Genomic DNA, 19,407 nt, shown 5'->3' on the forward strand with positions numbered 1-19,407 from the left:
CATGTACAGAATTGAACTCTCAACAAATTTATTATAAGTTAATCTAGATAATTACACCATATTATCGCACAAAATCACTAAAGCAAAAAAAATAGCATATTTGGCTTCTATATGAAATATATATTACCCTACAACAAACATTTTCAAAATACATATCTTCAATGTACAGAATTAGACCTAGGCCTGTTTATCATCGTTTTTACAGGTTTATCATCGAAATATACATTAGGTATCATACGACCAGTAATTTATCTTACGATTTACATGCTGCAGTGTTGTTAAAAACCACAAAATTGATTGGTTATCAAAAAGAATTCTTAAAACAAGTTTTTATCAAAGAAAGGTATGGGAAGGTTACCAAATTAGGTATGGGTAATTATCGTTTGACATTGAAGTTAATGTTAAAATAAATAGATATTTCGGGGACGCCCTGCGTCCGCAACTTTGCCTGCGTGTATGTTTTGGTTTTCGAAACGCCTTTTTCTCATAACTGTATTGGTAATATTACCGCATTTAGGTACTTTATACAATTTAAGTAGGTTGAGTATCTGCGTTTCACAAATTAACAAGCTTCAACAGCCAGTTGTGTTTATGAATAGTTATTTGTTAGGCTAGAAAGCAAATTGATTTTTCCTGAGTTCTCGTTTTGAATAACGAGCAAGCAAAAGATTCTAAGATTGACCATCAGCGATGCGAGGGGGTTAAATGATTTACGGTCTCCAGTGCTCATACTGGCGACAGGTGTATGCATCATTGAATCATTAACGATTATTTCAGTAACAATATTTGTTTGTTACAGAGCTCCGGGGTAGCACTTCTGCCATGTTTATTTCTGCCACCAAACAGCATTGCTGTTTCGGTCTGGATGACATGGTTCCCGGTGTAATTACATGCACAGACTTACCCATGTTGACACAAGTGGATGGACATCTTACTTGCGTGCCTTGCGAAGTGTTATTTTATAAGCGAAGTTTTTCACTTCACTTTTGTTCGTCAATTATTATTATTACTATAAAAAACCCGCATGCATCTCTCCCCTCTGTCATGCCCCGCTCCCTTGTTCCGTTCATATACGAGTAGCCCATAGTTCGAAGAGATGATGGATATTGGGGTCTCAAGATGGAATACCGATCCCGCATCGGAAATAGCAGTGTTGGTCACCCCCAACGAGTGATAACAGGGAGCCGATGGATGCTTGCGGCTTGAGTCCGTGGTATTTAAAAAAGCCTTACAAGAGACAGCAGTCAGCAGTGGATGTCCAATGTCCATCGGCTGATAATGATACAACTAGCCCTAAAGATGCAGTCACTTACTATAAATAAAACAACTAAAAGATTCAAATATTTTTATTGCATTAGTTGTAACAGACAAAGAGGCTATTTTGGAAAACAATTATCAGTATTTTCATTCCCATCAGGAAGGTTGGCCAATCTTTTAATAATCGCTTCATATATATCGATCCCACGAAGGAAGTTGTCCACTGGTATGTATTCATCGACGTCGTGCATCCTGCTGACCATGTTAGTTCTAGATGAGAACCCAATGGCCGGTATGCCGATCTCCCGTAGCAGCAACATGTCAGAAGTGGCTGGACACACTGCGGGCACGATTTTAAAACCTCTGCAAACACAAAAACTATTAATAAAATAATTACTCAATAAGTTTTAATATTTATTTGGATTTTATTAGGTCTCCTAGGGAACTTTTTAGGTTTTATAATGATTTATTTATTTTGCTATCATCCGCGAAAATTCGGCGAACCCATGCGACAACGTCACCCAGGTCCGACAAAATACTCTCTACGACGTGCAATTGCACGTTGTAGAGTCAACATCTCCTGAGGATGCTCCGGTTTCGGGGTGAAACGTACGTAGAGAGTATTTTGTCGGACCTGGGTGACGTTGTCGCATGGGTTCGCCGAATTTTTGCGGATGATAGCAAAATAAATAAATCATTATATAATCATGATGAACTTCCGCAAAGTAACGCCTGCTTCTATCCAAAACTTTTTAGGTGTTTAAAATTAATTAGTCAGGGATCTATAGAACATTTTGTACAACTGATTACTATCAAGTAAATTTCTCGTAAGTAGCTTTATCTCGATGAGACGATCAACTTTTTTAGTAACGAAATTTCTTGATTCTGGTAGCTAACTGAGCTACCATGAAAAGAAAATTTCTGATCTTTGGAGCGAGATAATGTACCACGCAATTTGTGGGACATTGTGGCTGTTAAGTTGTATAACTATTAATTAGTCAACAGTAAATAAAAACATTTGGTTACTTTTGATAAACTACCCTCCTCCCAACTTGTATCAATAACGAGATCTTCTAACCAATTGTTTTTTTAACTAACCAGCTGTTTTTTTACTGTTCTATACTATACTGTTGCTTACTGGGAAGAGCCGGCAATAAACTCAACAGTTGTTATTTCCTCATGATAAAATTTAGATCGCCGCTTAACCAGCAATAGTACTTACAACCCTTTCACAGTGTCTCGTAGCGCCACCCAGTAGGTGTTGGATTCGTCCACGACTGTCGCGGCAGACTTCTCGACCCGTCTTATAAATTTTATAGTAGTTTTATTTCCAAGTTTCGCCAACCAAGAGTCAATCTGAAAAATAAACAATGTTTGTTTAAAAGAATGCTTCGGGCACAGCTTCCCGTATAGTTCCGCTATTGCATATTTCATTTTCAAGGTTCCGTATCCCAAAATTAAAAAACCGAACCTTTATGGTAGGCTTCCACAGATCCACATCGTAGGCATTTTTAAATTTACGGTATTTTCGTGCGATCCGTACGATGCAGATCAGTAGACGCACTTGTATGACTTTCTATACAGAGAATAATACTATTTATCCGTTTGCTGCTATGCGTCCAACACAAAGTAACTTTCCCGAAAAAATTACTATTTTTTTTTCATATTTTCGGCCCATTCCACCCTACGAAGATTTTTTTTACCATCTTGAAACATATTGCTAATTTCTTTATGGCAGGCTTTAGGTATCACAGCTAGCACAGGTCCGATGTCCTTTTTTTATTCATTACAAGTTAGACTACAATAGTCAATGTAGTTTTGATACGTTCACATGAAAATTTTTGTTTTTAAATATGTTTTTGACAATACGAGCCAAAACGCCTTTCGGCCATGATGATATACATTTCAACTGTTTCATGACGTCACTATATCAAATCCCTTACAAACGGAGCGTTTGACAAAAATATTAGTTAACAATAGACGTTTAGTATATCAAGTAACATTGTGACGTCACAAAATGGACGACAGCGTTTTTGACGTTTGGAAAATTTTAATAGTAAATGATTTTTAAATTAAGTTTTATAAGAAATCCTTAACTTTTATTAATTAATATCGATATATTTCGAACCCTCCATTATTCCATGCAGGTATTATGCGAAATTAATATTGTTTATATTAAAATTGATATGAGTCAAGTACCCTATTGTATTCATATTGATTCGAACGTTTTGCGTGATGGTGTGATAGTAATAAATCAATGAAATCAATACCGACTTACCAATGCTTCGAAGTCCGATATATTCTGATCGACTGACAAGCGAATGTCCATCACTGCAGACGCCTTACTGGGAATTACATTATTAGCTATTCCACTCTGCGAACAAATGTACAATATATGTATACTACCAAATACGTTTTATTCTCTGCGTGTGTGAAGTCTGCCAATCCGCATTGGGCCAGCGTGGTGGACTATTAGCCTAACCAATCTCATTCTGAGAGGAGACTCGAGCTCAGCAGTGAGCCGAATATGGGTTGATGACGAGCCCTAGTATAGATACGAGTATCATTTCAACTATACTTACTACAACTACATATAAACACTTGCATAAAGCATAAACACACCCAGACACCGGAAAACATCCATGCTCATATTATTATGAGCATGGATGTTTTCCGGTGTAGATTTTCCACAGTCGTGAGAATTGAACACAAGACCATGGACGCAGAAAAAGAAATAAAAAAGCCGTGATCACTACCCACTGCGCTACGCGGCTGTCAAAAATAATGTAAACATCCAAAAATAATGTAAAATAAGCAAATTTACCTTGACTTTACTTTAGCAGCTCCTATTTATGTTATCCAAGCAAGACCTCACAACTTTGGTCCGACCCCTTAACCGTGAATAAATCATTAAGCTTATAAAATTCAAGTTAATGATACAACTAAATTTATCAAACCACTAGCTCCCCTGGTAAAAACCGCGGATTCACCCGCGAATATAATATGGATACAGTATAATATAAATATATACAATATCGCCTACGAGTATGTTATACCATAATAATGTAGCTTTCCATTAGTAAAAAAATTCAAATCGGTCCAGTAGTTTCATAGCCTATTCAATGTAAACAAAGGACTAGTGAAATCTTTTCTCTATAAAATATTATACTGTAGATAACTTTGTATATAACACTTCTTTGTATTAATTAAGTACCTACATTAAGCATATTCATATTGAGCGTGGAGTATGAGCCGTAGTCTATGGGTGAATTAGCTGACATTATAACAAGTTGTTGATTTCTATATTCCATAGCCATGTTTATTAAAGTTTGAACCTGAAATAATAAATAAGGAGAACATCTTATTATTTACTTAATTAAACTAATCAAATAAATAAAACCAAATTAAACAAATCAATCTAAAAAAACCGAAAAAATTCCTCCTTTTTTAAGTCAATTAATAAACCGATATTTTTTAGTTTAGTTTTCAAGTTAGCCCTTGATTACAATTTCACCTGATGGTAAGTGATGATGCAATCTAAGATGGAAGCGGGCTAACTTGTTAGGAGGAGGATGAAAATCCACACCACTTTCGGTTTCTACACGACATCGTACCGGAACGCTAAATCGCTTGGCGGTACGTCTTTGTCGGTAGGGTGGTAACTAGCCACAGCCAAAGCCTCTCACCAGCCAGACCTGGACCAATTAAGAAAACCTCAATCGGCCCAGCCCGGAATCGAACCTAGGACCTCCGTCTTGTAAATCCACCGCGCATATCACTGCGCCACGGAGGCCGTTGACATGATGGAGATGTAACATCGCTCATTTAATTTTTGGCAACTCATAGAAATAAAGTTCAAATGCTAAAAAATATGAAAAAAAATATAATAATAGTCTGACAAGTTCGTTGATAACACTCCCATGATATGCGGGCGACGGGCGAAAAGACTGCGCCGGTGTGAAATCGTGCGTGCGAGAAAGTGACATGCATCAGTCGCAGGTTTTCATTCATCGCTACACGCCCCCCGCCCCGCGCGCAACATCGAGAGTGTTACGAATGAAGTTGCCAAGCTATAATAAAACTTGTTATAGAAGAATATTAACGAATCAAAAACCGACATCGACGAGTATAAAATAGCGGAATCACACCCCAGTTTTAGCCAACTTTCAAAAAGGAGGAGCTTCTATGTTCCACATGCAATTATACAACTTTGTAACTTTTAATTTGTAAAATTTGTATTATGTAAATTTGTTAAACTTTTAAAAAGACTTGGAATACAATAAATGAATTTGCATGCATTACCTGTTCCATAACAGTTTGCTTCTGTATTGAGCTTCCGTGCCCACTAGCGCCTTGAAGGTTAAATTGCATTTCTATAAAAAATACCTTAGGTTAGTTAATTATTCCTTGATCCTGTGATGTCACCAAATGACGCAACCGGATCCGCTGGGTTATAGAAGGTATTTCGCAGTCTCGGCGAGTCCCACATATCCTTTCGGAAGGGATGTGTAAATGTATATAATGTTCAGGTAAAAAAAAAATAACACCTGCCATGTAGAGTAGTTTCCACGTCCCTTTATATATGTTCGGGGGTAAGTAACGCTTACCGGACGGTGAAACACTGTAAGATTGGCTAATAATTACTGCTATAGGCTATACGATTTCACACCCGCGCAGTCTTTCCCCACGTCGCCCGCAAATCATGGGAGTGTCATCAACGAACTTGCCAGACTACAGTGGCGTGGATGCAGCGCTCCTCGGGAGAGCCCCAACACAAAATATTCAAGACGCCCCGCGGTTTTACACTCGTAGTTCCCGTTCCCGTAGGAATACGGGTATAAAATATAGCCATATATACAAATGACGTGGCTTTCTTGTGATAGAATTTTCAATATCGGTTCAGTAGATCAAGAGATTAACCCCTACAATACCACAAACTTTACCTCTTTATAATATTAGTATAGTCAAAATAATGAAGCTTACGCCAGGGTCGTTTATCTACATAGGTCCCGAACATCGTATCATCTGTCGACGTTATGCCCTCGTCCAAGGCAAATCCAATATTTAAAGACTTGAAATCGTCTGTTTTGAGAAATGGGATCAGTCCATCGAAACTTCCGGTTTCTTCATCTGAAAATGAAAGTTGAAATCAATAGTGAATTTTTTTTTTGTTACTTGGAATCACTTTTCTGATACTGACGCCATTGTGGACAGATTTTGAACTCAATTTTTAGAAGCTTTTTAGAAATTATCTTCAGTTAAATTCCTATACCTACTTAAGATAAAAAATGTTTTAAGTGACCTCATTCAAGGGTTTTATTTTCTCTTCATTATTTCAGATTCTTATCATACCTATAATGCACTTAACACAACAGCTTGCATTTTTCGTATATATTATTTCTCAATTTGATATCCCCATATTTCTTATTACAGTATATTCATATTTTATTTTTAACAATGTCATAGATACAAAAAGATTATATAAAAGCAGTGTTAAAAATAATGAAAAAAGTGCTCCGGTCGCGAAACTTGAGGTCCCAAATCAAACTCTTGTCAAAGCTCTATAATGCGGATACTCTTTAAAATATGCGCTGTCTTAACGATTGCCAGGCTCTATAATGAGGAAACTTCACAATATGCGCCGTCTTAATTAACGTCTTAATTGCCTTATATAGGACTAAATCAACATCCAAGCAAAAGCTTCTTATGGTCTTGCACAAAGATTTTTGCTAAGATCTTTAAAATCATTGACTGAAACAACTATCAAAACATTACCGCTTGACTCAACATTCCACATGGCAGTACCTAATCTTGTGAGCTAGCTCTAAGTTATTTGATACTTTTTCCTTTTTAGCTTTTACCAGAGTAAGAGTATATAAAGGATTTATTAGAATTAGTATTTTGCCTCACCTGGAACAACCATAACATGCACAGTTCTATCCAAAGTAACATTCTTCTCAATTAACCTCCTAATCGCTTCCATGTATTGAATGCTAACACCTTTTGTGTCTTGTGTACCGCGTCCAAATAAAATGCCGTTGTCATCTATGTGTCCAGAAAATGGAGGATAAGTCCACAGCTCCTACAAGAAAATAGTTACTAATTTATATTTTTTTCCGTACATCAGAATAAGAACAGTTACGTCAGGGAGTAGGTACGTCAGTTACGACTCCCTGAACATACATACGGAAATGAAAAACCATGATCGTAATCGAATCTTGCGTAAGTACTAATCCGATCTCTGATTCAACATTTTCAATTGAAATTCTCAGCCTGGAGTTAGGAAGTTGGTGGTGTTACGCCCCTGCAGCGGCGAAGAGTTCATGCAAGCTGATTCCCGTCGGTTTACCTTTAAAAACCCTTGCATATTCATTGTTGTACTGTATCTAGATATATGAGAAACCGGAGTTAGTATTAAGCTGCATGACTTTCCTTTTCTTTGGGACGGCTAGAAGAGTTGTCGTCGGTCCCGGTCACTATCATTAACATCTGAATACGAGCTTCTGTGTCTTTGCTTTATTTTCTTATTCTATAAGTAGGGAGACCAGGCATTGTACTCAGGCATTAAAATAGAATAATACGCTCCCGACCTAATTGCTTTTTTTTTCAATCTCATGGTGAGATTAACCATGCAGGAGATATTATAGTCCGATGGAACGGCAGAACCGCACAACCAGTGAAATATCAGACGCAGGACCGACGGCTTTACGTGCTCTCGGAGGCACGGGCCAACTTCCCATCTCCAGGATGCTATTAAGATTTGTCTTGTAAGAAAAATGCTAATCACGTTTTTTTTGTCAGCCTCATTCTCCGTAGAAGAACCAGCTACACGGGAGCATTAGGGCAGTTAAAATATAGAATAGGCTGATAGTGATTACCTACATTCTTTAGGTAATTAAAATAAATTGCATCCATCTTTGAAATGTGATTTACTTACAGCGTCAACAGGCACGACATCTGAATGTGAATTGAGCAGTATGCTGGGAAGATCAGGCTTGTTGCCTTCAAGGGTAGTAATACACACTGGCAGCCTGCCCGGCCTATATACTTTGAAGGGCAAGCCAAGTTTTGCTGCTTCACGCCTCCAGAACTGCACACTAAGGTCTGAAAGTTGAAACGGGTATAGTATTTACCTACTAGCGCGACATGCGTCCGTGTGGAAATCTTGTAAACTTCCAACCCCCATTTCACCCCTTCTAATATTAATTATATTTTCGCATTTTATATAAATAAATAGTCCAATAATAATTTTACAAAAAAAATACTAATATTATATAAAAGAGGAAAGATTGGATTGTTTGTTTGCATTGAATTACCCCTGAAACTCTTGAGCCGATTTGAAATTTCTTTCACTGTTGGAAACTACACTATCCCCGAGTGCTATAGGCTATATTTTATCCCTATATTTCTACGGGAACGAAACCACGCGGGTGAAACCGCGCGGCGTCTGCCTGTATCTAATAAATAATACCGAAACAGCATAGGTAACTAAACTGAATTGTTAGTTACATAATGCCAGCGATAACATTCTAATGAACTAGAATATTCTGTGATTGATACTGATTATGTAAAACAACAAAACAAATAATAAATTTTATCTCTAGCTAGAGTAATTGTTCCAGTTAATGATTAATTGATGATGATTTAAATAGATACGTAAGAATAGTTCTACACATTCATAATGTTACTGGGAAAACGACAAAATATAGTCTGTTACTCGCTCATAATGTAGCTTTCCATTAGAAGTTTTAAAATCCATACAGAAGGCGAGAGCTATAGTTAGAAAGCAGAGGCTGTAATTATTTATCAAAGCGCACGTATATCATACGACGGTATAGAACACATTTGCGAGGAAACACACTTTGAACCCACTTTCTGAAAATGAATTTGCATATTTGCCTGTTTTCCTGATGACATTTTGATACGCTTGTCATTTTTGCACAGATAGCGAAGTGCGCACACCAGCGTATTTTTTAGGCAACCAAAAACAGCCAGTATTACTCATAAAGTAAATTGGTGAAATAAGAGATACTTTCCGAGCAAATGTTAAAAATCAAATCTTACCTCTTTATAATATTAGTTTAGATAACTGAATTGTTCTTGAATGAGTAGGTACCTTGAATAAGTAGGTACGATTATATTGCGAAAAGCTACGAAAGGTAGGACGTAACCTACCGATACCAACTAAATGACATTTACCTTGGCTTGGATGAAACTTGACACAGTTTTCAGCGGTTCTTATCTCAGGGACGGACTAACCTTTACTATTTTTCATCAGTACTGTACCTAGATACGCCTGAATGACCTTCTTTAATTAGTCACATTCATCATTTACGGCCTAGTATATGGCTAATATACCTACCTACTAGGCTAAAGTGGGTTCACTTTACACACAATTCAACATTGTAGACGAAATTTAGGTACTTATTATTTGTTTAAATATTATATTTGTTTCTTTGTAGACCACAACTAACATTGAGATGTGGAAATTTCCTCTTTCGAGCGTATGTTTTTTTTAATGTTTGTTACGTATAAACAAATTTAATGTTTGTACGTGTCATTTCGTAACCAATTTTGGAAATTCTTTTTTTGTTTGAAAAAGTATAGTTCCAGATTGGTCCAATTTAATTTTCATGAAAATCGGTTCAGTAATTTTAATTTCGTGTTAAAATGAAAATAACGAAATTTCTCGTACTGTGGCACTATCGTTCACTATCCTAGGACTAGGACATACTAAAAACAGAAAAATAAATTCTTTTTAAAAAAAACTAAACCGACTTTGAAGACTTTGAGACGAAGACATCAGTCTTCGTCTCAAAGTCTTCAAAGCCGGTTTGAAGGCGGTCACTTTGAAGGCGTTGCCAACACAGTAATACATTATCATAAGCCGATCAAACCAAAAAGTATTAGGACAGTTCTTTCCCGTGGTTCTTTCTGAAACTTTGATAAAACGTCACTGGCTTGGCACCACCTTTAAAGTGATCAGAAGGTAGCACATACGATGTTATTTTTCGCTTTTTAGTTTTGTGATTTTGAAGTCGGTTGAATTTATATGTTAAAAAGATTTTATTAAATAAATGCTTACTCATAAGTTTTACATTAATAGGTCCTATAATAGAGTGAACACAGGCACAGGTATGCAGAACTTATATGCCTCTATGAAATCCGCGCCACTGTTAGTAACGAGCAGGCCGGTCATCTCCTTCCAGACACAAATACGTACTCCCGGGTACGGGCCTCGAGTCTATGCCTCCTTAGCCGGGTAAGGCCCGGGGGATCTTGTTCCCTAGTCATGATTTTCCAGCCCCTTTCGGGACTCAGGCTTTTCGGCCTAAGAGTGTCGAGTTAGGCTTAGGAACGGCCTAGTGGAAGTCAATCTAAGTGTCCCACGCGGACTGCAATTCAACACGTCAAATATCACATCCTTTTACACTTACGATAAAGATGTCAATTAAAATAAAATTTTAAAATTAGTTTTACTAACGATATACTAAGCAATTAAATAGCCGGTTTTTGGAGGAAAAGGATGCAATTAGGGTCGATCTATTAGCCTATGAAAATCTCGTTTATATTAATTACTCTTTGATTGACATTTACGGTAAAAATGTCACAATTCGACGGTCATGGGTAGATTTGTACCCCTCACCGGTGCCGCCCCTTTTTCAAAAACCTTTAGAGGAAAAAGGCTTATTGGCCTCGCTATCTATATTTTTACTTAAATACGGCAAAGGTAAAAGGATTTTGACGTGACAACGTCTTATAATTCGATGGAGCCGACTGCACACTCGAAAAAAGATGACGTAATGCGTCGTTCCCTCGCTCTAGGGTTGCCAACTTTTTTAAAAGAAATAAAGTATTCTGGTCTATGAAGATTATTAAACAGTATTTTAGAAAAACGAACATTTTCTTTTGAAAAATGCAACCATTCCAACTGTATTTTCTTATGACGTTGTCACGTTCAACTATCGTCAGTAAACCGACTCTACGGACAATCGATTTTTTCATGATTTTACAGTCTGTCTATGTATCTTTTTAAGTATACACCATAATTAATAGTCCTTTGGACCGCGAACAAAATTTTGGTTTATGACCATACTGCTCATTCCTTGTGTATATTTACGAGTACCTATTATTAACTGATGCCCAGCGGTTTTACCGCGTAGTTCCCGTTCTCGTGAGAATACGGAGACAGAATATAGCCTGTGACACTCACAAATAACGTGGCTTTCTAGTGATAAAAAAAATTCAAAATCGGTTCAGTAGAACCAGAGATTTCTATCTACGATGACGAGTTAGGTTTTAATATTTACTTACCCACATTTTCCTGCTTGCTTGTGTCAATCCGAATATACTCCTGTAGTTTCTTCACTGCTGGATCGCATTTGTATCCTTGCACTTGGATATATTTTTCGGGTAATACACCACAAATAGCACAAGGAAGTATCAATAAGAAATAGTATAGCAACATTATAATAACTCTTTAATTTAAAATATTAAATATAAAACACGACTCAAACTCTCAATTATTGTCGTAGTATACCCAACTAAAAACTGCGACTAGAATTAAAAATGTAGCTGAAATTAAGGGCCACAAATTCGAAACTAGACGGGCATACTCCGACAATAATCACAAGAGTTTCACCAATATTTTATATAAAATATAAAATAACACTCACAACAGTTTTAATTCTAAAACTCTTATAAACAGACGTAAGCCGGCACTCTTTAGATGAATAATTACAATAATACAACTTTACGATACACAACAATGTTAAATAGTTAAAATGATAGCAATAGTTAACATTGAACTAATTATTAGGTACCTACTTCATTGAATAATCTCACACAAATACCTACTATGTGAATTATAAGTTGGCCAAGTTTACTTAAGGCCATACAGGGACGTCTGTATCGAATTATTATATGTGTACAACTTGTAAAATACATGTATTATAAGTTTTTGCAGATAGAGAATACATAAATCATATCTAGCAATACAGCGAAACGCAAACAAAATAACAGCTGTGTCAACTGGAGATTACGTATTTACGTTCGGAAGTCTGCCTATGCTTTAAAGAAATTCTTAAATAAACGCTGTTGCAGCAGTAATAAACTGGTTAGTTATGACAGAGGTATCCATATGTCCTGTTCGTATTTACAAGATAGTAAATCCATACTAATTATTTATTATTGTAAATACGGATGAAACTCGTCTGTTTGTGTTGAAATGATTAGGATGCATTTTAGTATAAAGATCGCAGTGACCTTGGCGGACAGGTAGTCACATGGGCATCTTTTTTTTTCAAAACATATAATTTAAAGCATAAAAGTTTATATGAATATTCCTTACTCACTGACGCCGCGCGGTTTCGCCCGCCTGATACCCATTCGCGTAGGAATATAGGGATAATATATAGCCTATAGCCTTCCTCGATAAATGGGCTATCTAACACTGAAAGATTTTTTCAAATCGGACCAGTAGATCCTGAGATTCGCGCGGTCAATCAAACAAACAAACAAACTCTTCAGCTTTATTATATTAGTATAGATTGTCATGAGATTAAAATTGGTAATCCATACTGAATATTATAAACGCCAAAGTAAGTCTGTCTGTCTGTCTGTAATTTTTTCACGGCTAAAGCGACCGATTTGGATGAAATTTAGTATAGAGATAAATTGGACCTTCAAGAACATAGAGTACCTATACATAGGTATCCTTGTCCCAGAAAAATCCATGTTACCCGTGGTATTTGTAAAAAAAGAATTACAGGCGGAGTCGCAGGCGTCTGCTATTCAGAAATATGTCTTCCAAGAAGAAACCAAGTTGTGGACTCTTCACGGACCAAGACGCGTATGGAATGTTCGCACTTAATTTTTTTTAAATTTGCGACTTATTTATCACCATATTACTTTTTTTCATACGTTCAATCAAACAAACAAACTCTTCAGCTTTTTAGTATAGATTCATATTTAATACCTAATGAGACGAATATCTTAGCATTCCATTTATCCACCGTGCAGGTGCCGGGTCCATCGCGTGGTAGAGAAAAACACCGAGCAAAGTCCAGTAGGTACTTGTGACTACTGGATGTAGGATTAAAGAAATTTAAATAACCATAACAAATATATTGAAGATTCAAAATGGCTCTCAAACATAAGCTCTCACTAAATAGTTTCTCTTTTAAATGATCGGGTTATGAGTACAACATTTTCCATGCGAACATCGCCGCGGGAATCCGCTAGCGCTTATAACTGCAGTGAAACGAAGACTGTATTATTATGCACATTACGTCACCGAATGTTCGATATCATCAAGGATTTAAATATTTTTGAACGTTTTACACCTTTAACCTTTAAATATATGTCAATGAGACTTACGTAGCTTATTTTGTTCTCAGTCAACAAAGACTTCCATAGACATCTGGTACTGCTGCATGGAATTTTGGTTCTAGGGATAACTTTAGGGAAGCTTAAGATATCCCTAGAAGGCTTAATATACCTAAAAGTGAAAACCACTTTTCGAGAACGCAAACAGACGGACAAATATAGTGGAAGTTTAAGTAAAGCACCTAAGAACCGCTTTGGCGAGAAAATATCAGTACCTACTTACTTACATCAGTATACTTACCTATTTTTGTCCCCAAAGCAGCTTTGCAGTAGGTATATTGGCCTAAACAAAAGTCCGGCCGCTCAGAGATTGCATTTCTGACACCTGTCAATATCGCCTTCTGACACTTGTCAATTTCACCTCTTTATAATTGTTTAATTAATTAATTGTTGATAATTTTAGCCCAAAATTAAAACGTTTAAAATTATTGTTAGTTAGCATAAATATTCAATTTTTTATTTTATTACTCGTGATTAAGGTTAATAAGAGATATTTAAAATTTTGCCGTCAGTTTGAATCGCCCATTCGATTACGACCTGTTAGAAACGCAATCTCTGAGCGGCCGGACTTTAATGGATATTGTTTCCAGTATTTTTATCGCATAAAAATGGATAACACCTTTATAAAACAAAAACACACGCATTAGTCAAAAAATTATATTTAAACTATTATTTATACAAGTAAATTTAAATTCCTTAATTAATAAAACTATGAAAATTCAAATTCTTAAAAGAATGTAACTGATAATTTTCAGATCGTGTACATTCAGAATGAAACAAAATCACTACTGTCGGACCCCTTTTTTGTATGCGTTTTGACATTTTCCAAATCTTTGACATCGTCTATGGCCGAATATACTGCGTTTTTCTCAATTTTATCTATAATCTTCTTGTCGTGGAACGAGTGGTTGTGCGGATTTGCTCTGGAAATAAAATCAGACTATTAATCATGAGCCGTGATAGCCCAGTGGATATGACCTCTGCCTTTGATTACGGAGGGTGTGGGTTCAAATTCAGTCCGGGGCATATGCACCTCCAACTTTTCAGTTGTGTGCATTTTAAGAAATTAAATATCACGTGTCTCAATCGGTGAAGGAAAACATCGTGAGACCTGCATACCAGATAATTTTCTTAATTATCTGCGTGTGTGAAGTCTGCCAATACGCATTGGACCAGCGTGGTGGATTATTGGCCTAATCCCTCTCATTCTGAGAGGAAACTCGAGCTCAGCAGTGAGCCGAATATGGGTTGATAATGATGATTAATCATGAAGTCCCATTTTCTAGTTAAATATGCGGTGAGTTTTGGATGAACCAAATTTCATGTTATGACGTGATTGAGCAATAATAATCATCTATTCATACACCCATTCAAACTTTCATAATTTTAATATTAGTTGAAATTTTCACTTCTACGACTATCACGTGTAGGCTTGGTGTAGGCGACACTGCAGCCACACCGAAGCTACCAATGTGTATATTACACTAGCTGACGCCGCGCGGTTTCACCCGCGTGGTTCACGTTCCCGTAGGAATACGGGGCTATCTCAGTGAAAGAATTTTTCAAATCGGACCAGTAGTTCCTGAGATAAGCGCGTTCAATCAAACAAACAAACAAACAAACAAACAAACTCTTCTGCTTTATAATGATAGTATAGATTATTATATTAGTATAAATGTTATTTATTACTTAAACTAAACTCTATTTCTTTACATTATTGGTCAACAATATGCCTTTTTCTCTTCAATAAATATGTCAATGTCGTATGCTAAAGCTTGGAAACTTCGTTCGTAACACTCCCGATGTTCCGCACGGAGGGCATGTAGCGATGAATGAAAACCTACGACTGATGCACCTCACTCCCCCGCACGCACGATTTTACACCTGCGCAGTTTTTTTCCCCGTCGCCCGCATATCATGGGAGTGTCTTCATGGAATTTGCCAGACTATAGGCCACGCATGATATCTATACAACCTATTGTATACACAGAACATAGAACTGTTATTTATTTATTAATACCATACAGATCGCTGCTAAGTCAAATCAATTAATTTATTGTTAATAATATATACACTTCGACGTAGTTCTAACCGACAACGACCGGAAAATGAGCGCGGCAAGGAAAAGTGACACTTTTTTTTGTTTTTTTTTTTTATTCTTTACAAGTTACACGAAGTTATTATGCCTACACTATAATATTCAATTACGATCAAGTGGATGTAAACTGAAAGTAGAAATTCAAAACAATCTCACCTATTCAATACAACGTTCCCCTGCGTGGTGACGAACGCCAAACACTTCCTGTTGCGATAGTCGATGCACCGCCAGCGCCGCACGCCGGTGCTCTGCGACGAGTGCAGGTTGTAGATGTACCTGGCATCGACGTATTTTGCAATCGTTATATAGTCTTTAAAAAAAATCTTCTTCCTCATAATAATTAAGTTAAGTTAGATTATTTTATTCCTTGTTGTGTATTTGACTGATTACGTGTTTTTAGCGAGAGTTGTCACCGTTAAATTGTAAAATACGTTAGTTTATAATCACACTCGCGATATTGTAATCTGTCGATATATTGTGATCAGTTCACAATGAGTAACAGTGAGACTGGACACCCGAATTTTCATGTTCTAACCTAACCTAACTTTAAATGTAACAAAATTATACTTATAATTAACAATAACATTTTATTTTACTAATGGAAGGACAGTGTTTAAAAAAATTAAGAAACCCACGCAAAAGAAAAAGAGAGAAAATCGGAGTGGTGGCCCCCTCCGATTTTCTTTCTTTTTCTTTTTTCTTTGATTTGTCCATTGTAATTTTTTACTATTTTTATTATGCCCGCTTTAAGATTCTATTATCTACCATAGGGTAGATTCATCCTGATTGACACTTTAACGGTTTCACTTCGATAGATTATAATATACCGAAAAATAACACCTTAAATAATAATCAGTACGTTCAGTTCACAATATATCGACAGATTACAATATCGCGACTGAGATTATAAACTAGCGTATTTTACAATTTAACGGTAATATGTGCACTTATCATAGATGTACGTATACGTATGAGATATTTATAAACATTAACGGAAAGCGCAGTGTTGGTCGACCCCCCACTAGGTGAACCGAAGACATCAAGCTGGTTGCAGGGAGCCGCTGGATGCTGGCGGCTCGAGACCGTTTTGTTTGGAAGTCCATGCAAGGAGCCTATATCCAGCAGTGGATGTCCACCGGCTGATAATGATGATGATGATAAACATTAACCATTTGTGTATGTATGTATAGCTTGACAAGTTCATTACACTCCCATGATATGCGGGCGACGGGAGAAGGACTGCGTGGGTACGAAGTCATGCGCGCGGGACATCGCTAACCCCCTTCCGCCCCCGCGGACCATCGGGAGTGTTACGAACGAATCTGCCAAGCTATATAGGTATTATGTATGTTGTAAGTGTACGTAAATAAATAAATAAATAAATATACCGGTTCAGGATGATTTGCAGCGCACCGCGGATCGACACCGTGAATTGGAGATTCACTGAAAGAACAATATTTATTAGCAAACACAGTTAACGTAATTTTTCATTTTTATTTGAAAAAAATCAGTTACTAATATACTCAGAGGCACAATTAACCGCCCACTTTAATATACTCGCGTCATATTAAAGTGCTCATTCACAAATTTTTGCTCCGAGGTAAGGTTTGGAAGCAGCTGGCGTGCATATTGAAGATTTTCCGCAATGAAAGTAGACTATGTGTTAATCCCGAGTGAAATCTATTTCCATTCCAAATTTCAGCCAAATCGCTTTAGTGGCCGCAGCGTAAAGGAGGAACATAAGTACACACACACACACACACACACACACACAAGCTTTTCTAAAATACTATTTACTTACTTTTATCTAATTTTTCCTGTGCTCCTACATTGGCAGCCGTTTTTGTTTCGTGGTCAGTCTTGCTCGGCGTGTCAACTGTTTTGTTGTCATCGTCGTCATCGTAATCAAAGTCATGTTCGGTGTCATCCATCCTATCCGAGTAGTCGTGCATACTGTCGTCAACATTTGCTTGTTCTACAGCTCTGAAATACGTTCGTGACATAAGCACACTGCATCAAATGCCGCCGTGGGTATACGTGTAGTCGTAACCGCAATCATTTTGGTATCCCATCCTATATTCTTTACATAAATTTTTCAATATAACGTTTCTCATTATGTGACGAACCAAAGTCACTGACATAGTTCAGCGAGTCGCAGAGCTGAAGAGACAATGGGCAGGCCACATAGTTCGAAGTGCCGATAGACAACGACGCACAGATAATAAAGATATTTGTTATTTTGTTTGTCCGCCCATACAAAATAAATCGAATGATCTGACTGGTATGTATGGTACATACGAAACTTGCCTATGATAGGATCATGAGCTAGCAATCAGCAAAACTTTCAAGCCCTATTTCAACACTTTAGGGGTTGAATTTTAAGAATTCTTGAATCACATTATATTTCTTACACAACAACAAATTTTTAATTGTTAAGGACTTTCTATACAAATTTTCAACCCCTATTTCCTCCTTCCTATTTTATTTTCGCAATAAAAAGTATCCTCTTCTCCGTATTATGGTCTTAAACCGTGCCAACCGTCATTTGAATTCATTCAGTAGTATCAGCGTGATGTGTCAACAAAATCACGGTCTGACAGACAGACAGACAGACAATATGTATATCGAAAAAAATATTTTTGACTTCAGTATCGATTATGTAATGCCCTCCAACAAGTATTTTCAAAATATCTTCAATTTACAGAATTTGACCTGTTACAGTTTTATTATAAGTATACATAGATAGATAGATACATAGATAGATATAGATCATCCTATGAGTAGTATGAAAATACTTTTAAAACAATGCCACACATCTGTAATCGAAAATGACTTGCGGTTCATATGGCATTATACAAATAACTTAAATTACATTATAATATAAATAAATATAAATAATTTAACTTTTAGAAATGAATAAAATTATCATACACCATTCCTGAATCTGCACTGACGTTGACAAATATTTTTTTTGCATTCGGCGGTAAAATCTGTAACAATATAAAAATACAGCACTTGAATATTGAGATATGAATTCTAACAAGATTTAAAATCAAAGTTAGTGATTTTGATGCATAAAAATTCAAAGTGAAACTTCAGAGTTCAGTAAAGTTTTAATATTGAACAAAATCAAAATTTGTTTATTTCAAGTAGGCTTAGTTTACAAGCTTAGAAAAATCAAGTTTGACTATTTGTAGCAACACTACCACAGTTTCGAAAGCAAGTTCTGCTGAGTCTAGCTAATTCCAAAACATTTTTGTTTATATAACAAGAGGACAGACAGATATTTACAATAAAGAATATTTCTTAGGATGAAGACAAATCATAGCCGAAATGTCTTGCAGCATGACCAGACTCTTAACTTTCAGATTATAACAATCAGACAACTTAATATTCTGGTAATTAAATATGTTACCATTACACTAAACACACATGATTGATGATTTGGCTTAATACAATGCTCCTAATTTAATAACATGTTTCACAAAGGCTACAATATTAATAAGAGTAATGTTACCTGCTCTATTTTTTTGAAGCTTCTCGTGGTGTCCATGTTGCTTTGATTCATGCTAGTCTCTGTCCTGGTTGTCGAACTACCACTGTCAGTCTACAAAATAAAAAATGCTGTTACAGGATAGTTTCTAATTGATACATACTCTAGCAAT

The 19,407-nt window shown here is 36.4% G+C and overlaps 1 protein-coding gene across 1 annotated transcript in view; it reads right to left on the reverse strand.

Annotated features, from left to right (window-relative positions):
* Window positions 1–1,331: 1,331 nt before the first annotated feature.
* The window catches only part of LOC112045160 (aminoacylase-1-like), a 21,024-nt gene continuing 2,948 nt past the window's right edge, over window positions 1,332–19,407 (reverse strand). Inside the window, exons 4-18 of the mRNA XM_052883602.1 lie at window positions 19,260–19,349; window positions 18,674–18,732; window positions 17,544–17,725; window positions 17,131–17,185; window positions 15,899–16,018; window positions 14,415–14,567; window positions 11,572–11,735; window positions 8,195–8,361; window positions 7,168–7,339; window positions 6,241–6,387; window positions 5,560–5,630; window positions 4,476–4,592; window positions 3,536–3,631; window positions 2,480–2,613; window positions 1,332–1,620 (exon numbers count right to left, since the gene is read on the reverse strand). Of these exons, the coding sequence (XP_052739562.1) occupies window positions 1,377–1,620; window positions 2,480–2,613; window positions 3,536–3,631; window positions 4,476–4,592; window positions 5,560–5,630; window positions 6,241–6,387; window positions 7,168–7,339; window positions 8,195–8,361; window positions 11,572–11,735; window positions 14,415–14,567; window positions 15,899–16,018; window positions 17,131–17,185; window positions 17,544–17,725; window positions 18,674–18,732; window positions 19,260–19,349 (1,971 nt within the window). The 3' untranslated portion in view covers window positions 1,332–1,376. The remainder of the gene's footprint in view (window positions 1,621–2,479; window positions 2,614–3,535; window positions 3,632–4,475; window positions 4,593–5,559; window positions 5,631–6,240; window positions 6,388–7,167; window positions 7,340–8,194; window positions 8,362–11,571; window positions 11,736–14,414; window positions 14,568–15,898; window positions 16,019–17,130; window positions 17,186–17,543; window positions 17,726–18,673; window positions 18,733–19,259; window positions 19,350–19,407) is intronic.

This window comes from Bicyclus anynana, chromosome 9 (assembly GCF_947172395.1).
Source record: "Bicyclus anynana chromosome 9, ilBicAnyn1.1, whole genome shotgun sequence".
Taxonomy (NCBI): Eukaryota; Metazoa; Arthropoda; class Insecta; order Lepidoptera; family Nymphalidae; genus Bicyclus; species Bicyclus anynana.